Source organism: Lethenteron reissneri, chromosome 9, assembly GCF_015708825.2.
Source record: "Lethenteron reissneri isolate LAM-NWPU_2019-01 chromosome 9, ASM1570882v1, whole genome shotgun sequence".
In the NCBI taxonomy this organism is placed as follows: Eukaryota; Metazoa; Chordata; class Hyperoartia; order Petromyzontiformes; family Petromyzontidae; genus Lethenteron; species Lethenteron reissneri.
This window is the reverse complement of record NC_083787.1, coordinates 9,739,479-9,762,849: the sequence shown is the minus strand read 5'-3', so window position 1 is coordinate 9,762,849 and position 23,371 is coordinate 9,739,479. Positions and strand designations below refer to the sequence as shown.

Below are 23,371 nucleotides of genomic sequence, written 5' to 3'. Positions count from 1 at the left end.
AACAATGGTAAATTAGGCTTTGGCAACTTAGTTATACACCCAAGTGGCAAAGATAATCCAGGAACGAATGTGGGTTTGCCATCCCAGATTTAAATGTTTTACTGCGTCTCCTCTGAAGCGTGTCGGGTCGTATTTCTTAAAGCATTGAATTTACCTGGAACAAGTTTTGTGGTGGTGAAAACCGGTTTGGGGGGGGGGGGGTATGAGAGTGCATTGTTTAAACTTGCTCATAGCCATTCGGTACCATAGTGAACAAACTATTTCACCAAGCCGTGCGCCTAGGAACGTGAGTGGCATTGCATTGGAGGTGTTCATCACTCGTCACCATCGTCGTCAGTCTGTCTAATCAAACCTGCCGCTAGATTAAGTACGACAATGTATTTACTCCATACGAGTGGATGAGCGTGTGAGTGTGCGCGCTAAAGACGTGTACAACTCAAACGCCGGTAAGACTTTATAACTTGTACGTTTGTTCGACGTGCTGCACGCGCGTGTTGCGTTCTCTCTGTTTGTGTGTGTACGCATTGTCTACGTGTCGCAACCTCACTTACTGCTACGCAGGTGCTCGCAGTTCTGCTGAAGACATCCTCAGATAAGACATCATCAGATAAGCTTGCACTTCTTTTTTGGAGAGGGGGAGTACATTGCAGTGACGTTAATTGACAATATTGGTTGGGTATCGAGAGTTTTCTCCAGCATTTAGATGTCGCAACATTGTAGAATTAAATGTATAGTTGCGAACGTTTGATCTATGTTTAAAAAAAAACTCTGATGTTACTGTATTTCGTTTTGTGTTGTTCCCATTGGTTGTGTCGCAGTTAAAGTTAACAGAGGGGAAAATGGCACGGAATTATTTACGTCTTCTAACTCTCCTGGCGGTTCTGTTAAGTGCCCAAGGTAAGTCCTGAATGTTCGTGTTTCTCACTGGGGAAATTAATGACTTGAACAGTTGATAAAGCAGTAACGATCATGCAAAAAAATGTCATGCTTTATACTCATTGGTTCTTTCGGTAAAGTCACGTATGTCACAATAAAATAATATAAAAATAAATCACGACGTTTCGAACATAACACAAGCGCTCGCCCTCAGGTGAAAATAGCTGTAGACCACACAGCTAGGGATCACACAGAGGGACATCACGCAGAGCGTACAGAGAATGGCAAACTGCACGGAGGCAAATACAGCAAGAAGATGGGAGAGGCGCGAGGGAACACACAGAGGGACATCACACGCAGAGCACACCGGGACTGCAGGAATTACTATACTCATTGGTTCTTTTGGTAAAGTCACGTATGTAGAAATAAAATGCACGGAGGCAAATACAGCAAGAAGATGGGAGACGCGAACTCAGCAAACCTTAAAAATATAATGCGATGCAACCCAATCGACCAACAACACAGTTAGACACTAAACCTGGTTGACCACGTATTTCAAAAGACTGCAAAATATTGTGGTCATCTTCTAGGTTGAACACACCAACGTAAATAGAGGATAAGGACTCGTGAACAGACACGAGGTACAAGGAAGCAGAGATACATACACAAAGAAGACACAGGGAAAGGTGTTTTAGGCAGTACAGAGGGACACAACGAACACCACACCAAGAGACATACACCAGTGGCGGCTCCTGCAAAATCTCTCAGGGGGGGCAAATGTCTGGATGATTGATAAGGATAAGGTCCACCCATGCAATGGATAAATTAACAGCTTAAGCATGTAAAGGCAACTTCACTTCTTTAATATTAATGAAAAATAAAGTGACTCTTACAATACATCTTGTTTGTTTCTATACTCACTATTAATACAATCCACTCAAGTTTCTTTTATTAAAGATTCCACTAGGTGGCGACAAATTATATTGTTTGATGAAACGTGCTTACGTATGATGACGTAAGCACGTTAGGGCGAGCCCTCCCGGAAGCCATAGAGAATGCATTGCAGCGCCCCCCGGTCGAAAAAAAACATCTTTGAATGTAAGTCTATGGGGCCACTCGGGGCGATTCTCAGCCGGAGTGAAATCGCCCAAAAAGAGGCAGTACTCCACAGAACGTGACATGACGCTGATTGGACTATATCCAGAGGCACAGTGACGGCTAGCGTGACTCTGTGGTTCAATGACATTGGTGGTGCGTCGCCCAATCGCCCTAATGAAGAAACCGCCCCTGACATACACACAGAAAGATGCCGGGAGGGATAACGTACAGGGACTTACATAGGCTGTAGAGGTGGGGGAAGGGAAGTGTAACCGTGCATGGACATGCAAATACCAATGCAGGAAACAAATCGGGGGAAACACATGGGAAAACGAAAACGGAGAAAGCACAGCAAGAACATTTTCTTGCTGTGGTTTTCACACCTTGATGGTGATTGCTTGTGTTGCAATCGAAACGTCGTGATAATTTTATTGTAAAATTTTTTATTATTTTATTATTTCCCTTCTACGTGACTTTACCGAAAGAACCAAGAATATGAATCCCTGCAAGTCACGAAAGCTTTAAATCGAAATTTAAGTGCTGTAATGTTGACATCGTGAATAAAGTGGCCCGGAAAGAAAAGACAAGAAGTCATCCACCTAAAATCTACAACACTACACATATATGTAGTAGCTACATATATGTAGTAGCTACAGGCCCTGCGCTTTCAAAGGCCCCGTGCTAGATGCTTTCAAGCTATCAATTCCAGTTCAGTGATTCTACACTTGTTCTATAACTATTGTATTATACTGCCTTCAACTTTTATGAACGACTGGGTATTTAAGGTTAGCGATTTGTCGTATTATCTGGCTGTATAGAAAATAAAAAAAATACAATTACTTACTATACAGGCCCCGTACAAGCTTAATCCGGCACTGGATCGCGTAAATACATAAATGTGTCGTTAAACCCACCACCACCCGCCACCACCCGCAACAGCCAATTAGTAAGGGGGTTGTCATGTAAACAGAACATGCCAAATTCCTTACTAGTCCAGCACACTGGTGTGTTGGAGAGCCAAGCCACAACATTTACAATCTGAGTACGACGTTTCGCCAGTAATTACAACTAGCTTCATCAGTCACCTGATTGGCATGTTCTGTTTACATGACAAACCTTACTAATTGGCTGTCGCGTGGTGCCAGGTTTAACGACACATTTATATATTTACGCGATCTAACCCAAAAATCCTGCATTATGGATGATATTGGTCGCAAAAGCCTACATGTTAAAAAGGCCCGGAACGTTCAAATCAGTAGTAAAAACTATTCTTAAAATTGTTGAACCAGATAATTTAGAAATGCATCTTCTGTGTTAAAAAAAATCAAATACAACGATTCATTCAACGTGAATTGCCTAATGAAGATAACATTTTAAAGTTCATATTAGAAACCGCTGTAACACCACAGCCTGATTTTTATCCGGGGGTGGCTGTGAAGGTGTCCGAGTGAGAGATATACCTTCGTTCATTGCGATTAGCTTCACATTTTAGCCACGCCGTTTGAGACCCATTCAAGGTGGGGAAAAGGCACCCATGGCTGTAATGAGACGATGTCACGCTGCGAGGTCGCACTGTGCAAATGTAACAGGTCACGGCTTTTGGCAGTCTCAAAGGGGTTGTGTCGTGTGGACTTGAGGTTCATGGAGACAGCATTTGAGTGCTTTGTTGTTTTGCTTCATATTGTTTATAAATGCCTACTGTTGGTAGATAAGACAGTTCTATCACTTTCACGGGAAGGCCAATAACATGACAAGGTTTTTCTTAATTAGAACACCATCTTTTCAAAAGTCACTCACAACAGCCCCACCTAATGGAAATGTCACGAGCCGCCACTGCCGATTGTACTGTTGTGTCCTGTCACGAGACAGAGTACACTACCCATTCGAATTTCAAGGAGGCAAGTGCAATACTTTTTAGTCGCTGGACCAGAGCAGAAATTGGTCCCACTTAAAGTAGAACCACTGTACTCTTTGGTTATTTCGGTAAAGTCACGTAGAAAAAAAAAATCAAATAATAATAGAATACGACATTTCGGTTGCAACACAAGCAACCATCATCAGGTAAGAATGAATGATAAAACACAGACGCGGAAACAACATAGGCAGACAACATGCAGAGAGAGACACACACACAAAGGCACACCGAGTGAGACACATACTAAGATAAAACACAGACACGGCAAAACATAGGCAGACACACATGCAGAGAGACACAACAACAACAACAACAACCGCCATTCGCCACTAAGTGGCGGTGACGTCACCACGATGCTTGTGCCAGGCCAAGTGCACCTTGAGGCCACGTGAAGTGTCGAACGCCCGCTGGCAGGAGGTCACGGGGCAGACCCAGGTGCCACGGGTCGACTGACCGAGATGACCGAGATGACTGGCTGATGCACCACCTGTGCCCCCTACTGTACCAACTTGCTGTGCTTTAGCCACCCGGCGCTCCGCTCGTTGTTGTGAGCGTCGCTCCTCCGCCCTCCGTTGTTGTTGGAGGGCGACTGCCTCCAACTGCCCAGTAGCGTCCTTCACGAGCCTCCTCCACTGAGGCCGATCTTGACACCGCTGGTACCAGTCATCGGCAAGTCCACTCAGCTTCACGTCCTCCTGTACCACATCATTCCATCTCTTCTCCAGCCCGTGCCGCGCCCGTCTAGCCCCCTCGATCCGGCCGAACAAAAGCTGTTTAGGCATGCGGTGGCTGGGCATGCGGGCTACATGACCCAGCCAACGCAGCCTTGCCTGCCGGAGGAGCTCACTGATGGGACTTTGCCCAGATCTTTCAAGGATTTGTGAGCTCCTCACACAATCCAGCCTGGTTAAACCCAGGATGGATCGTAGGCAGGCCAGCCTAAATGTTTCCAACCGGCGAAGATGCTCCACTAGGGGGGTCCACGTTTCGCAAGCGTAGAGAAGGGAGGGAATGACCGTGGCCGAGAAGACCTGAAGCTTCGTGCGGAGCGACAGACCAGGTAGCTTCCACACAGCGTTACGCAACCGATGAAAAGATATTGCCGCTCGACTGATTCGGAGTGAGACCTCTGCTGATAAACTGGAGCCGGTCATAAGCACACTGCCCAGGTATGGGAAACTCTCTACTCTCTCCACAACTGCCCCATCACCAATTGGGAGTTGTGGGGGTGGAGTGTCCGATGGTACAAAATACCCAGGCAGGTGCTTAGTTTTGGTGGGGCTGATGGTAAGGCCCCACCTCTTAGTGGCACGCTCCAGTCTCAGCAGCAGCGTCTCCAACTCCTCTTCTGAATGAGCAGCTATTACCAAATCATCGGCATACATAACGTGGTTGACCAATAGGGAGCCATCCCTTGATCGCACCCGGGCATCGATCAGCCTCCCATTATATCTGTACCAAATGGAAATTCCCCCGGCACAGCTATTGAAGGCTTCACGAGCTACGCGGTCAAAATAGATGTTAAATAATGTGGGAGCCAGAGGACATCCCTGTCGCACCCCAAGGTGTACAGGGAAAGGCTCCGACTCCCGGCCACGTAGTTTTACCCGGGCCCGCTCACCATCATGAAAGTCCTTAATGATCGTGAGCAGAGGGTCAGGGACTCCGAAAGCACGAAGAACAACCCAGAGCCCAGTCCTACTGATGGTATCATAGGCCTTGACCAGGTCAATAAAGCAGAGATGTAGGTCTTTTTGGAATTCCCTACACCTCTGCTGTAGCAGACGGACAGAAAATATGGCATCTGTGCAGGACAAACACTTGTGTCAAGGCCTTAAATTGGAACGAAAAAAATTGGAACGACAATACGACCTCAGGTGGGACTGACAAGTGAAATAGCTTGTCTGGTCACACAGTTGAGGCAGAACTTTGCCACACACTTTGCTACAGAAAATAATGTACGTAACACGACATTTAAAATAATATACAGTACAGCTGTAATTTACATTTTCACGTCTGGGATGGAGCAAAATGAAGTCAAAATATAAGTTTATTGTTGTTTATTTTGTCCAATCGTTGGTGACTGAGCTGAGACCATCAACTCACTATTCGTGAGAACCCAGAATCTCGGCAGTGCCAGCTCAGTGCTCTGACCTCTGAGCCGCCTCTAAAACACCTGAATTAGTACGTGTGCGGGCAGGACTGTGGGCACTGGTGTGCGGCATGTCAGCTGGTTTCGGCTTCCACGAGTCGGCTCTACTGCTGAATGAACAAAGATTTTCCACAAATGTTATCTTACGAGTAAAACGAGATTTTTCAAAGACATGGCAGTGATAAGACGCGACCCACAATAATCGCTTCCCTAGAATCTGAACAGTAGTCAGATTAATCTGGGTTGAAACGAGAAGTGGCACCGACGTGACCTGAAAGTGAGAGACCCGACTACACAAGAATAGACTTGTCTTTACATCATGGGTGACGTTACGATTCCTGGATTTTAAATGCATGTCATTTAAATAAAAGGTGTATGGAGTTTGTTTGCATAAGTATACATAAAATGTATGCATTCATATTTGTATTCGAAAACATTAATGTAGTACACGGTGAATAACTTTAAAGTTGAAGTTGTCCTTGAAACTGATTGGTCCACACCAGAGACAGCTTTCTTTTCAGCTTCGTCTCAAACGGTGTTAAACCAGAGGACGCCATAAGGTGTATTCTGACCACAAGCATTGTGGTTAATGCAGACATGATTCCTTGTAAAAGGTTTCAGTTTGGTGTTTTAACATCTTAACACCTGGTTTGTTGCCAGAAAGAAAGGGGGAAAACCTATTATCATATTTTGGTACTGGCAAAGGAAGTCCCATGAAGGTGATTATTGGTCACACTGTGTGACTAGGAATAGTGTACAAGCTCTTAATCCTAAAGATAAAAAAAAATTACGTAACGTGTTATATTCGTAAGCAAGGGTTAAAATTGCATGCTACGTTCCTGTATTTGCAGTATATGCTGTTTAAAGAAAGCTATTTGTTGCTTTAGGAGAATTCAACATACCACGATTTATAGTGAACTAGCAGAAGTACCCGGCGTTGCCCGGGTGAAAAATATATTTCTTACTAACCTTACATATGAAGTATTGGAAATGACGGCAGGAACTTCTTGACGGGTAACACACTTTTATTAAATCTTGACGTGTCACAATACAACGTGTGGTCTCTATTCTTTGTACTATACACTCCCCTTAACTCGTGTAGACTCTATGCCTCTGGCTACACACAATACACTTGACTCGTGTAGACCCTATGCCTCTGGCTACACACAATACACTTGACTCGTGTAGACCCTATGCCTCTGGCTACACACAATGCATTCGGCTCGTGTAGACCCTATGCCTATGGCTACACACAATACACTCGCCTCTGGGTTACACAGAGTCCCGGTCCCGTTAGGACAGCGGGACTAGGTACCGCAGGGCCCTATCTCTTTGATCCCCGTCTTCATTCTTCGCTGGTTACATACTACCCTTACGCCTGTGTGCATCCCCTTTTATAGCCCCTGCTCACGGGAGACGGAGCTGATGCGGACGTCGACGTGAGCATCGCTCCTTAGTTAACCAATCACGACGCGCTCTCTCTACGATCCGTTTTCCCCAGCGCGTGTTAACACTACTCCACCAATCACACCGCGCTGCCATTTGATCACTCCCTCTCAGCGCGTCACCGGCACACAGCCAATCAGTACCCCGTAACCCACGACCCCGCGCTGACCCCTGATCCTCCACCGTCAGCGCACGTCACCACATACACAGCCAATCATTACGCGCTGGCACACGATGCCTACCCCAGCGCGTATCACCACTACATCACCCCCTCCTACATAGCTTGCAGCCGGCCCGGCTGTTAACCAACAACACAACCCAACGTCAACGCAGTAATAAAAAAACCCCACCCCCCAGTGTGCCCTGTAACGCAACAACAACAACACAACAACAACACTTAAATAAGAAGCAATATACAGCCCGACGAACAACACAATAAAAGCGAACTCCAGAAAACGAACGCGCCAAGTGTCTCTGTGACTAAACGCAGTGACGAGGCACTCCGGCTGCCTCGACTCCTCACGTGGTAGGTCATAAAAAGTAGCGCGACCTAGCGCGAGTCCGTCTGGCCGGTCCGTCGTATGGGACGGGACGCTGGCGACCGTCCGGTGGCTCCGGCAGCTCTAGACGGCGCGGATCGGGCCTGGAAGGACCGGCCCCGCCGCGAAGATCCGGCCGCCGGTGGTCGGCAGCTGTCAGTTCCGAGACACCTGGGAGCGGATCAGGCGGAGACATGTGAGGATCAGGCAAAGACATTTCCCCCTTGGGGTCGTCGGTCACGTCACATGCTCGGCCCTCACGACACAAGGGGAGGCCATATGGAGGCGAGAACGGTTTCAGTCGGGAGGGGTGGACGTACCAACGGCGTTTTCCCCATTTTATCTGAACGCACTGGGGGCGTGCAACCCGCACGACCTCCACGGGTCCCCGCCACGGCTTGAACAACTTAGGCGACGTAGCCAAAGGTGCCTGAGGGCAATGCAGCCAGGCCCTGTCACCTGGTTCCCAGTTGTGCACCGACACCTTCCGTGCACGCAACCGCTCGTTTGCAATTTGGCGAGCCCGCGAATTAAGCCGTGCGGCCTCCCTTGCCTCCGTCAGCTTATGAATATTAAATTTAATATGCTCTGCCAATTTCGAATTAGTTCGTGGTGCGGGCAGGCCCAGCTGCGTTTCCATGGGCGGGTCGGCTTCCCAACCGTACATCAGATAGAACGGGGAAAACCCCGTAGCTGCATGGGGGGCCATTCTATACGCGGCGAGGACCCCAGGGACCTGCAGGTCCCAATCAACATGTGCCTCACACACCTGCTGGCACAGCATAGAAGTCAATGTCCTGTGGAGTCTCTCCACCATCCCGTCCGTCTGCGGGTGGTACGGGGAGGTACGCACCTTCTTAGTACCCAACAGGTCGCACACCTCTTGCAGTAATTTACTCGAAAAATTTTTCCCTTGGTCGGTCAGCAAGCGTTCGGGAGCCCCCTTGTCCAGGACGTAGCCCTGGACAAAGGCGTCCGTCACAGCCGCCGCCGACTGGTTGGCGAGTGGCCACGCCATAGGCCACCGGGTAAAATATTCGACCCCCACCAACAGGTACTTATTACCCCTAGGCGTGACTGGAAAAGGCCCCAGAATATCGAGCGCAACGAGCTCGTTGGTGCGCGAGACCTGAATAGATTGCAGCGGTGGATTAGCTGCCACGGGCGGTGGTTTCCGTCTGGCGCACTCAACACAACCCTTCAGAATATTCACCACGTCACTCCCCATTCCCGGCCAATAATAGTCACGCTGAAGCAGGGCAAGCGTTTTGTTAACTCCCAAATGCAAGAGGCGTTCGTGTGCGGCCAAGACAATTTTCCCCTTCACAGCAGAAGGCACCACAATCGCGTGCCGCCGGGACAAACTGTCCCATCTCATTAACAGGCCTTGCTTAAGTACGTAGGAGCCAGTTCGTTCATGGTCACCTTCGGAACCCCCCGTCCTTCGGCGCAATGCTAACAGAGAGCTGTCCGCCATTTGGAGACGGCCCCACTCAATCAGCGACAGTGAGAGCAGCGAGTCCTGACCCCCTGGGGTAGCGGGACCATCCCCAATTGGTGTGCCCGCGGTCGCAACCAATGCCCCCTCGCCTTCCGTAACTGGCGGTCTACAGCGCGCCAATCCCGATAAGCACGCACATTTGTGACAAGGCAACAATCGCGACAGAGCATCGGCATTTGTGTGTCGCGCGCACAGCGAATCGACCCATTCGAGGTCCTCCTTCGGATTAACGTTTTGCGTGGGACTCGGATCAGCCTGCGCAACCAGCCGCTCTTCCGCAGGGACCCGTGCCGCGTGAGCTAGCACGGTGCCCTGCTGAATGACGGCCGGCCGCGACCCAGCGTTTAAACCCCTGACAAACGGATCCCTGTCAGCCCCAACCAAAGTGTGAGCCACCGACAAATCGAGACCTCCAACAGCCCTATTAGAAGGACCCAAAAGCGTGCCTTGATCCGAGGTCTCCCTCACCCATGGTTTCCGCAACCGGAGGGGAATTAACATTTGTGAACCCGGGGGCACGTGCACGGTCTGTGTTGCTAACGCTTGTATCGTAGCGCACGCCGTCCGAATTTCAGTAGGGTTCGTCAAAAATGAAATACGGCGACCCGATGGTAGTTCAATGCAACGCTGATCAATGATAATTTTGATGGGCATTTTTGCCAAAAAATCAGTGCCCAATAGACAAGGAACCGCCAGGGAGGACGAAACGAAAACGGGTCCCGACAATTTGATATCCCCAATGCAAATAGACGCCCTAATCTGACCGATAATGCCCAACGATCCCCCATTAGCGGCGTAAAATGGCACATCCACTGGAAGCAGCGGACGACATTGTACAGGGAGAATGTTGTAAATGAGATCCGATATAATAGTCGCCGATGCCCCCGTGTCCACTAACACCCTGACCTCGACCCCATCAATAGATCCCGTAACGACGGATGAACTCGCTCTGGCAGCCACTATTCTGTGCCCCAACTCCGACCATTTAATGTCTCCCCGGACCCGGCCGAACCCCCCTCGCCGAACCGAATCCCCGAACCCTAACCGGCTCTCCTCCGCCGCAACGCGACGGACCATGCGTGTCGAGTATGCGGGCCGAGCATGTGAGGTGCCGCGACTCGCCGGGGTTTGTAGGGATGACTTGGGGCCTTGTTCGTCGTCCAGCCGAGGTCCCATGGCGCGCTGACGTGGGGCGCGGCAGCCGGACGCCACGTGGCCCCAGAGGCCGCAGTTATAACACGTGATGAGGGTCGTCGGAGATCTCGGTTGCTCCAGCTTGCGGGCCGATCGCAGAGGCGAACGACCCCCCGACCTCCAGTCCCCCGGTCGTCCCGCGGTGAACGCCTCCTCTCGTGGGCTGACGACTTGGGGTTCGGTGACTACCGGGCCCGGAGCCGAGGCCACGGCAGCGTTGCAGACGACCACCTGTTTACGTTGAAGGACCTCGTGCGCTTGTATACTTGTAGTGACCCGCAAGGAAGAAATATCGATCTCGTCGGCCGTGTTGATGGGGACCCCCAGGTCCTGCGCCAACTTGAGCAGTTGCTCCAAAACCATCGCATCTTTGCCCTCCTCGTCCATACGAGGGAACGCGGCGTCGGCGAGAGCCAGCAACGCCGTGCGATAGGCGAGCACGGTCTCCGTGTCCGCCTTCCGCCTTGCATAAAATTGATGGCGACACGCCGAGGGAGGACCGTAGACCTTGGCCATGAGAGCCAGCGCATCCTTGAGCGTGGAGCGGTCCGACCTGCGTGCGGACGTGAAGGCCGCGAGCGCGTTGTCGTCCAGCATGGCAGGCAGTGCCCGCAGCGCCGTAGCGTCGGACCAGGCGGACATCTCCTGATGCGCCAAAAACCTGCGCTGAAATTGGCCCCAGTCCCCGCCTTCCGCCTTGAAGGCTGACAATGTGGGAAGGCGCTGTTGAAAGATGAAGTCGTCCTCCGCCTCGTGGTTCCTCACCGCCGCCCCGTCTGTGCGTAAGATGGCGGCCCCAGTGGCGGGTGTCTGATGGCGGTCTGCAGCGCGCGTCGGTGACGTAAGCGGGCGCGCTTGAAGAACCGCTGCCACGTGGTGATGGCCGTTCCCGCCAAAAGTCGGCGCAGATGAAATGGCGGGAATCGCCAAGTCATTTTGGCGGGAATCTGCGGGGCGACCCTGTAGAATGTCCGCCGCCGTCCCCGCTCCTCCAGACGAGCTGATCTCCGCCAGGATGGACGCGGCAGAGAGCAGCAGCTCCGTCAGACGGGAGTGCGCCTCCCGGAGCACGGCATCGGTCCCCCGTCGCTCGTCCGGCGCCGTCGGCGGATCCTGCAGCGTGGGCAATTCTTCGTCCTCACCCCCCGATGCCAACTGGCCCGAGTCGTCAAGGTTGTCCCCGCGGTCAATCCCGTGGGTCCGACGGGTCTTCCTTGTATCCATGCTTGGAAGACCGTTTCACTTCTGACGCCAGTTGAAGTATTGGAAATGACGGCAGGAACTTCTTGACGGGTAACACACTTTTATTAAATCTTGACGTGTCACAATACAACGTGTGGTCTCTATTCTTTGTACTATACACTCCCCTTAACTCGTGTAGACTCTATGCCTCTGGCTACACACAATACACTTGACTCGTGTAGACCCTATGCCTCTGGCTACACACAATACACTTGACTCGTGTAGACCCTATGCCTCTGGCTACACACAATGCATTCGGCTCGTGTAGACCCTATGCCTATGGCTACACACAATACACTCGCCTCTGGGTTACACAGAGTCCCGGTCCCGTTAGGACAGCGGGACTAGGTACCGCAGGGCCCTATCTCTTTGATCCCCGTCTTCATTCTTCGCTGGTTACATACTACCCTTACGCCTGTGTGCATCCCCTTTTATAGCCCCTGCTCACGGGAGACGGAGCTGATGCGGACGTCGACGTGAGCATCGCTCCTTAGTTAACCAATCACGACGCGCTCTCTCTACGATCCGTTTTCCCCAGCGCGTGTTAACACTACTCCACCAATCACACCGCGCTGCCATTTGATCACTCCCTCTCAGCGCGTCACCGGCACACAGCCAATCAGTACCCCGTAACCCACGACCCCGCGCTGACCCCTGATCCTCCACCGTCAGCGCACGTCACCACATACACAGCCAATCATTACGCGCTGGCACACGATGCCTACCCCAGCGCGTATCACCACTACATCACCCCCTCCTACATAGCTTGCAGCCGGCCCGGCTGTTAACCAACAACACAACCCAACGTCAACGCAGTAATAAAAAAACCCCACCCCCCAGTGTGCCCTGTAACGCAACAACAACAACACAACAACAACACTTAAATAAGAAGCAATATACAGCCCGACGAACAACACAATAAAAGCGAACTCCAGAAAACGAACGCGCCAAGTGTCTCTGTGACTAAACGCAGTGACGAGGCACTCCGGCTGCCTCGACTCCTCACGTGGTAGGTCATAAAAAGTAGCGCGACCTAGCGCGAGTCCGTCTGGCCGGTCCGTCGTATGGGACGGGACGCTGGCGACCGTCCGGTGGCTCCGGCAGCTCTAGACGGCGCGGATCGGGCCTGGAAGGACCGGCCCCGCCGCGAAGATCCGGCCGCCGGTGGTCGGCAGCTGTCAGTTCCGAGACACCTGGGAGCGGATCAGGCGGAGACATGTGAGGATCAGGCAAAGACATTTCCCCCTTGGGGTCGTCGGTCACGTCACATGCTCGGCCCTCACGACACAAGGGGAGGCCATATGGAGGCGAGAACGGTTTCAGTCGGGAGGGGTGGACGTACCAACGGCGTTTTCCCCATTTTATCTGAACGCACTGGGGGCGTGCAACCCGCACGACCTCCACGGGTCCCCGCCACGGCTTGAACAACTTAGGCGACGTAGCCAAAGGTGCCTGAGGGCAATGCAGCCAGGCCCTGTCACCTGGTTCCCAGTTGTGCACCGACACCTTCCGTGCACGCAACCGCTCGTTTGCAATTTGGCGAGCCCGCGAATTAAGCCGTGCGGCCTCCCTTGCCTCCGTCAGCTTATGAATATTAAATTTAATATGCTCTGCCAATTTCGAATTAGTTCGTGGTGCGGGCAGGCCCAGCTGCGTTTCCATGGGCGGGTCGGCTTCCCAACCGTACATCAGATAGAACGGGGAAAACCCCGTAGCTGCATGGGGGGCCATTCTATACGCGGCGAGGACCCCAGGGACCTGCAGGTCCCAATCAACATGTGCCTCACACACCTGCTGGCACAGCATAGAAGTCAATGTCCTGTGGAGTCTCTCCACCATCCCGTCCGTCTGCGGGTGGTACGGGGAGGTACGCACCTTCTTAGTACCCAACAGGTCGCACACCTCTTGCAGTAATTTACTCGAAAAATTTTTCCCTTGGTCGGTCAGCAAGCGTTCGGGAGCCCCCTTGTCCAGGACGTAGCCCTGGACAAAGGCGTCCGTCACAGCCGCCGCCGACTGGTTGGCGAGTGGCCACGCCATAGGCCACCGGGTAAAATATTCGACCCCCACCAACAGGTACTTATTACCCCTAGGCGTGACTGGAAAAGGCCCCAGAATATCGAGCGCAACGAGCTCGTTGGTGCGCGAGACCTGAATAGATTGCAGCGGTGGATTAGCTGCCACGGGCGGTGGTTTCCGTCTGGCGCACTCAACACAACCCTTCAGAATATTCACCACGTCACTCCCCATTCCCGGCCAATAATAGTCACGCTGAAGCAGGGCAAGCGTTTTGTTAACTCCCAAATGCAAGAGGCGTTCGTGTGCGGCCAAGACAATTTTCCCCTTCACAGCAGAAGGCACCACAATCGCGTGCCGCCGGGACAAACTGTCCCATCTCATTAACAGGCCTTGCTTAAGTACGTAGGAGCCAGTTCGTTCATGGTCACCTTCGGAACCCCCCGTCCTTCGGCGCAATGCTAACAGAGAGCTGTCCGCCATTTGGAGACGGCCCCACTCAATCAGCGACAGTGAGAGCAGCGAGTCCTGACCCCCTGGGGTAGCGGGACCATCCCCAATTGGTGTGCCCGCGGTCGCAACCAATGCCCCCTCGCCTTCCGTAACTGGCGGTCTACAGCGCGCCAATCCCGATAAGCACGCACATTTGTGACAAGGCAACAATCGCGACAGAGCATCGGCATTTGTGTGTCGCGCGCACAGCGAATCGACCCATTCGAGGTCCTCCTTCGGATTAACGTTTTGCGTGGGACTCGGATCAGCCTGCGCAACCAGCCGCTCTTCCGCAGGGACCCGTGCCGCGTGAGCTAGCACGGTGCCCTGCTGAATGACGGCCGGCCGCGACCCAGCGTTTAAACCCCTGACAAACGGATCCCTGTCAGCCCCAACCAAAGTGTGAGCCACCGACAAATCGAGACCTCCAACAGCCCTATTAGAAGGACCCAAAAGCGTGCCTTGATCCGAGGTCTCCCTCACCCATGGTTTCCGCAACCGGAGGGGAATTAACATTTGTGAACCCGGGGGCACGTGCACGGTCTGTGTTGCTAACGCTTGTATCGTAGCGCACGCCGTCCGAATTTCAGTAGGGTTCGTCAAAAATGAAATACGGCGACCCGATGGTAGTTCAATGCAACGCTGATCAATGATAATTTTGATGGGCATTTTTGCCAAAAAATCAGTGCCCAATAGACAAGGAACCGCCAGGGAGGACGAAACGAAAACGGGTCCCGACAATTTGATATCCCCAATGCAAATAGACGCCCTAATCTGACCGATAATGCCCAACGATCCCCCATTAGCGGCGTAAAATGGCACATCCACTGGAAGCAGCGGACGACATTGTACAGGGAGAATGTTGTAAATGAGATCCGATATAATAGTCGCCGATGCCCCCGTGTCCACTAACACCCTGACCTCGACCCCATCAATAGATCCCGTAACGACGGATGAACTCGCTCTGGCAGCCACTATTCTGTGCCCCAACTCCGACCATTTAATGTCTCCCCGGACCCGGCCGAACCCCCCTCGCCGAACCGAATCCCCGAACCCTAACCGGCTCTCCTCCGCCGCAACGCGACGGACCATGCGTGTCGAGTATGCGGGCCGAGCATGTGAGGTGCCGCGACTCGCCGGGGTTTGTAGGGATGACTTGGGGCCTTGTTCGTCGTCCAGCCGAGGTCCCATGGCGCGCTGACGTGGGGCGCGGCAGCCGGACGCCACGTGGCCCCAGAGGCCGCAGTTATAACACGTGATGAGGGTCGTCGGAGATCTCGGTTGCTCCAGCTTGCGGGCCGATCGCAGAGGCGAACGACCCCCCGACCTCCAGTCCCCCGGTCGTCCCGCGGTGAACGCCTCCTCTCGTGGGCTGACGACTTGGGGTTCGGTGACTACCGGGCCCGGAGCCGAGGCCACGGCAGCGTTGCAGACGACCACCTGTTTACGTTGAAGGACCTCGTGCGCTTGTATACTTGTAGTGACCCGCAAGGAAGAAATATCGATCTCGTCGGCCGTGTTGATGGGGACCCCCAGGTCCTGCGCCAACTTGAGCAGTTGCTCCAAAACCATCGCATCTTTGCCCTCCTCGTCCATACGAGGGAACGCGGCGTCGGCGAGAGCCAGCAACGCCGTGCGATAGGCGAGCACGGTCTCCGTGTCCGCCTTCCGCCTTGCATAAAATTGATGGCGACACGCCGAGGGAGGACCGTAGACCTTGGCCATGAGAGCCAGCGCATCCTTGAGCGTGGAGCGGTCCGACCTGCGTGCGGACGTGAAGGCCGCGAGCGCGTTGTCGTCCAGCATGGCAGGCAGTGCCCGCAGCGCCGTAGCGTCGGACCAGGCGGACATCTCCTGATGCGCCAAAAACCTGCGCTGAAATTGGCCCCAGTCCCCGCCTTCCGCCTTGAAGGCTGACAATGTGGGAAGGCGCTGTTGAAAGATGAAGTCGTCCTCCGCCTCGTGGTTCCTCACCGCCGCCCCGTCTGTGCGTAAGATGGCGGCCCCAGTGGCGGGTGTCTGATGGCGGTCTGCAGCGCGCGTCGGTGACGTAAGCGGGCGCGCTTGAAGAACCGCTGCCACGTGGTGATGGCCGTTCCCGCCAAAAGTCGGCGCAGATGAAATGGCGGGAATCGCCAAGTCATTTTGGCGGGAATCTGCGGGGCGACCCTGTAGAATGTCCGCCGCCGTCCCCGCTCCTCCAGACGAGCTGATCTCCGCCAGGATGGACGCGGCAGAGAGCAGCAGCTCCGTCAGACGGGAGTGCGCCTCCCGGAGCACGGCATCGGTCCCCCGTCGCTCGTCCGGCGCCGTCGGCGGATCCTGCAGCGTGGGCAATTCTTCGTCCTCACCCCCCGATGCCAACTGGCCCGAGTCGTCAAGGTTGTCCCCGCGGTCAATCCCGTGGGTCCGACGGGTCTTCCTTGTATCCATGCTTGGAAGACCGTTTCACTTCTGACGCCAGTTGAAGTATTGGAAATGACGGCAGGAACTTCTTGACGGGTAACACACTTTTATTAAATCTTGACGTGTCACAATACAACGTGTGGTCTCTATTCTTTGTACTATACACTCCCCTTAACTCGTGTAGACTCTATGCCTCTGGCTACACACAATACACTTGACTCGTGTAGACCCTATGCCTCTGGCTACACACAATACACTTGACTCGTGTAGACCCTATGCCTCTGGCTACACACAATGCATTCGGCTCGTGTAGACCCTATGCCTATGGCTACACACAATACACTCGCCTCTGGGTTACACAGAGTCCCGGTCCCGTTAGGACAGCGGGACTAGGTACCGCAGGGCCCTATCTCTTCGATCCCCGTCTTCATTCTTCGCTGGTTACATACTACCCTTACGCCTGTGTGCATCCCCTTTTATAGCCCCTGCTCACGGGAGACGGAGCTGATGCGGACGTCGACGTGAGCATCGCTCCTTAGTTAACCAATCACGACGCGCTCTCTCTACGATCCGTTTTCCTCAGCGCGTGTTAACACTACTCCACCAATCACACCGCGCTGCCATTTGATCACTCCCTCTCAGCGCGTCACCGGCACACAGCCAATCAGTACCCCGTAACCCACGACCCCGCGCTGACCCCTGATCCTCCACCGTCAGCGCGCGTCACCACATACACAGCCAATCATTACGCGCTGGCACACGATGCCTACCCCAGCGCGTATCACCACTACACATATATACACAGATACTAAGGTATTGTCAAAGCCCGGTGGGCTTTGACAATACCTTTCACCACTCACCACTCACAACTCACCCTCACCACTCATCGTCACCACTCCCACTCACTACTCACCCTCACCATTCACCATCACAACTCACCACTCACCAATCTCCCTCACGAATCTCCCTCACCCTCACCACTCACCCTCACCACTCACCAATCACCACACACCCTCACCACTCACTCTCACCACTAACCCTCACCACTCACTCTCACCATTCACCCTGACCATTCAGCCTCACCACTCACCACTCTCACCATTCACCCTGACCATTCAGCCTCACCACTCACCCTCACTACACACTAATCACCCTCACCACTCACCACTCATCCTCACTACTTACTACTCACCTTCACTACTCACCTTCACCACTGCCCCTCACCACTCACCCTCACCACTCATCCGCACAACTCACCCCTAACCACTCACCCTCACTACTCACCATCACCACCTACCCTCACCACTCACCATTCACTACTCACCCTCACCACTGACCCTCACCACTCATCCTCACCACTCACCATCACCATAAACCCTAACCACTCACCCTCACCACTAACCCTCACCACTCACCCTCACCACTAACCCTCACCCTCACGACTCACCCTTACTACTCACCACTCAACATCACCACTCTTCGTCACCACTCACCCCTCACCATCACCACTCACCATCACCACTCACCCTCAACACTCACCCTCACCCCTCACCACTCTCCCTCACCGTCACCACTCACCACTCACCCTCACCACTCACCACTCACCCCTCACCATCACAACTCACCCACACCACTAACCCTGACCCCTCACCACTCACCACTCACCCTCACCACTAACCCTTACTACTGACCACTCAACCTCACCACTCTTCGTCATCACTCACCCTCACCACTCACCCCTCACCACTCACCCCTCACCCTCACCACTCACCCTCACCACTGACCCTCACCACTCACCCCTCACCATCACCACTCACCCTCACCACTCTCCAGCACCACTCACCACTCACTCTCACCACTAACCCTCACCACTCACTCTCACCATTCACCCTGACCATTCAGCCTCACCACTCACCACTCTCACCATTCACCCTGACCATTCAGCCTCACCACTCACCACTCACCCTGACCACTCACCCTCTGCCTCACCATTCACGCTTACCACTCACCCTCACCACCACCACTCACCCTCACCACTCACGCTCACCACTCACTCTCTCCCTCTTCACTCACCCTCACTACACACTAATCACCCTCACCACTCACCACTCATCCTCACTACTTACTACTCACCTTCACTACTCACCTTCACCACTGCCCCTCACCACTCACCCTCACCACTCATCCGCACAACTCACCCCTAACCACTCACCCTCACTATTCACCATCACCACCTACCCTCACCACTCACCATTCACTACTCACCCTCACCACTGACCCTCACCACTCATCCTCACCACTCACCATCACCATAAACCCTAACCACTCACCCTCACCACTAACCCTCACCACTCACCCTCACCACTAACCCTCACCCTCACGACTCACCCTTACTACTCACCACTCAACATCACCACTCTTCGTCACCACTCACCCCTCACCATCACCACTCACCCTCACCACTCACCATCACCACTCACCCTCAACACTCACCCTCACCCCTCTCCCTCACCACTCTCCCTCACCGTCACCACTCACCACTCACCCTCACCACTCACCACTCACCCCTCACCATCACAACTCACCTACACCACTAACCCTGACCCCTCACCACTGACCACTCACCACTCACCCTCACCACTAACCCTCACCATCACCACTCACCCTTACTACTGACCACTCAACCTCACCACTCTTCGTCATCACTCACCCTCACCACTCACCCCTCACCACTCACCCCTCATCCTCACCACTCACCCTCACCACTGACCCTCACCACTCACCCATCACCACTCACCCTCATCACTCTCCATCACCACTCACCACTCACTCTCACCATTCACCCTCACCATTCAGCCTCACCACTCACCCTCACCACTCACCCTCACCACTCACCATCACAACCACCACTCACCCTCACCACTCAACCTCACCACTCAACCTGACCCTCACTACTCACCATTCATCCTGACCAATCACCACTGACCAATCACCACTCACCACTCTCCACTAACCCTCACCACTCAACCTCACCACTCACCCTCACCACCCACCACTCACCCTCACCACTCACCCTTCCTACTCACCACTCAACCTCACCACTGACCACTCACCACTCACCCTTACCCTCACCACTCACTCTCACCACTCACCCTTACTATTCACCACACACCCTCACCACTCACCCTCAACATCAACACTCACCCTCACCACTCACCATCATCACAAATCCTAACCACTCACCCTCACCACTCACTCTCACCACACCCTCAGCACTCACCCTCACCACTTAACCTCACCACTCAACCTCACCACTCACCCTCACCATTCACTCTCAACACTCACCCTCACCCCTCTCCCTCACCCCTCTCCCTCACCACTCTCCCTCACCACTCACCGTCACCACTCACCACTCACCCCTCACCATCACCACTCACCCTCACCACTAACCCTGACCGCTCACCATTGACCACTCACCACTCACCCTCACCACTAACCCTCACCATCACCACTCACCCTTACTACTCACCACTCAACCTCACCACTCTTCGTCATCACTCACCCTCACCACTCACCCCTCACCACTCACCCCTCACCCTCACCACTCACCCTCACCACTCCCCCTCACCATCACCACTCACCCTCACCACTCTCCCTCACCACTCACCACTCACTGTCACCATTCACCCTCACCATTCAGCCTCACCACTCACCCTCACCACTCACCGTCACAACCACCACTCACCCTCACCACTCACCCTCACCACTCAACCTCACCACTCAACCTCACCCTCACTACTCACCATTCATCCTGACCAATAAAAATTGACCAATCACCACTCACCACTCTCCACTAACCCTCACCACTCACCCTCACCACCCACCACTCACCCTCACCTCTCACCCTTCCTACTCACCACTCAACCTCACCACTGACCACTCACCCTTACCCTCACCACTCACTCTCACCACTCACCCTTACTATTCACCACACACCCTCACCACTCACCCTCAACATCAACACTGACCCTCAGCACTCACCATCATCACAAATCCTAACCACTCACCCTCACCACTCACTCTCACCACACCCTCAGCACTCATCCTCCCCACTCACCCTCACCACTTAACCTCACCACTCAACCTCACCACTCACCACTCACCATCACCACTCACCCTCACCACTAACCCTGACCCCTCACCACTGACCACTCACCACTCACCCTCACCACTAACCCTCACCATCACCACTCACCCTTACTACTCACCACTCAACCTCACCACTCTTCGTCATCACTCACCCTCACCACTGACCCCTCACCACTCACCCCTCACCACTCACCCTCACCACTCACCCCTCACCATCACCACTCACCCTCAGCACTGACCCTCACCACTCACCCTGACCACTCACGCTCACCACTAACCCTCACCACTCACCCTTACCACTCACCCTCACTCACCCTCACCACTCACCCTCACCACTCACCCTCACCACCACTACTCACCCTCACCACTCTCCCTCACCACTCTCTCACCACTCACCCTCGCCACTCACCCTTCTCCCTCAACACTCACGCTCACCCTCACCAATCATCCTCACCACTCACTCTCACCACACCCTCAGCACTCACCCTCCCCACTCACCCTGACCACTTAACCTCACCACTCAACCTCACCACTCACCCTCACCACTCACCCTCACCATTCACCCTCAACACTCACCCTCACCCCTCTCCCTCACCACTCTCCCTCACCACTCACCGTCACGACTCACCACTCACCCTCACCACTCACCCTCACCACTCACTCACCACTCACTCACCCTCACCACTCTCCCTCACCACTCTCTTACCACTCACCATCATCACAGAGGGTGAGTGAGGGAGAGTGGTGAGGGTGTATATATTTGTGTCTATGATGACAGCAGTACATGCGGACGTTTTGTATGTTAAATGTAAAAGCAAAATGTGTGAATGTGTGTGTCTGCGACACGCAGTTTGTTAAAAAGGGAATAGGGCGATTTTAAAGTAATCTACAACCCTTGAATCCTTCGCAACGATAGCAAAGAATCGCTTATTTTCGCGCTTGGGCTACATGTTTAATTACAGAGTTTTATTTCCATTGGTATGTTATGTTTGAAAGTTTTCAGGAGTTTTTAATAATATTTTGGCCCCGGTCAATGCCAGATATTTCCCATTCGTAGCAGTTTATATCGACTCTATAATCAACTTATTTTAAAGAGGAACAGGGCGATTCTAAATGAATCAACAACCATCGATTCCTCTGCGTGATTCAGAAAATCGATTCTTGGCGCGTCGGGTTTAAAAGTAATTACACAGTTGTATTTTCATTGGTATGTAATATTTTAAAGTTTTCAGAAGATTTAAATGTATTTCCCCCCCGGGCAATGCTGGGTATATCGAGTTTATAGCACAAAAAGTCTTCTCCTGACACGCCTAGATGGACCACCTGGCTGAGGCTAGGGGCTGGGCCGCTACCCACCCCCCCCCCCGCGCTACAAAAATACTGTATAATCGCTATAATTTTATTATCTACCGACCCTATAATAGTAAGTGCACACATTGGAGTGGGGGGGAAGTGAAACTTTGATGTATTTACCTCAGCGTCGCGTGTTAATGCGTGTGAATATTTTTAACGGGAATTAAAAATGGCGTCCACCCCGCAGCGAATGCGTCGCTACCCATTGCCAGGGGCAACCGCTGTGGTCAGCGCCGGTCGGCAATAGTAAATAAATAAATGAAGAGTAAATAATTATATAAAGAGAAATCGCACGAAATCGATAATCGGACCGATTTAAAGGCGACGGACGAAAACTCGGAATTGCCTACATTCACCATGGGGCCAGGGGCGTGTCCACCTGCAAAAATATTTCTTCCTAAACCCCACGGCCCGAGCACCAAATCTCTCCAAAGCGAGCATACGCAGACGGACAGACAGACAGACGGACAGACAGACAGACAAAAAGTGACGTTTATAGGTAAGATGTTTGAGTTTACACATGACAAAAAATCTAATGAGGGTTCATGTCCTTGTTTGTGAATGTGCATAGATTAACAGTTAAATATAACAGTGGAAATATTAATATAAAGTAAAATCAATTGCAATAGCAACAGTTCTAATAGCATGAGCAATAGCGCCATAAACTAAAGCACCAGCACAAGTTTAAGGTTACTGAGAGAAGTGGTCTATATCGATCGGGGGCAGCCTCGTCCTCGCATAGCATCCTTCTCCACGCTTTGGCTGCTTTCTCCACTGCTTGGCCTCTTCCACTGTAACCCACCTTCCTGCAGTTCAGCTGCCTACCTAACAGGGTTTTCTACTGGTCAGTCTGCCTGCCTGCCTGTCCAACCACCTGGGCTACCTGAGCTATGGGTCTGCCCGTCTGCCAATGAAGAAGACTGACGGCCTGCTGGCTTGTATGGCTGGCTGAGCTTTCGGTCTGCAGGCCTGCCACCGTGTCAGCCAGACCT

At 53.0% G+C, this 23,371-nt stretch overlaps 1 protein-coding gene across 1 annotated transcript in view; it reads left to right on the top strand.

The window, feature by feature from the left end:
• Nucleotides 1-288: 288 nt before the first annotated feature.
• The window catches only part of LOC133340358 (atrial natriuretic peptide-converting enzyme-like), a 30,742-nt gene continuing 7,659 nt past the window's right edge, over nucleotides 289-23,371 (top strand). Inside the window, exons 1-2 of the mRNA XM_061548502.1 lie at nucleotides 289-446; nucleotides 819-897. Of these exons, the coding sequence (XP_061404486.1) occupies nucleotides 840-897 (58 nt within the window). The 5' untranslated portion in view covers nucleotides 289-446; nucleotides 819-839. The remainder of the gene's footprint in view (nucleotides 447-818; nucleotides 898-23,371) is intronic.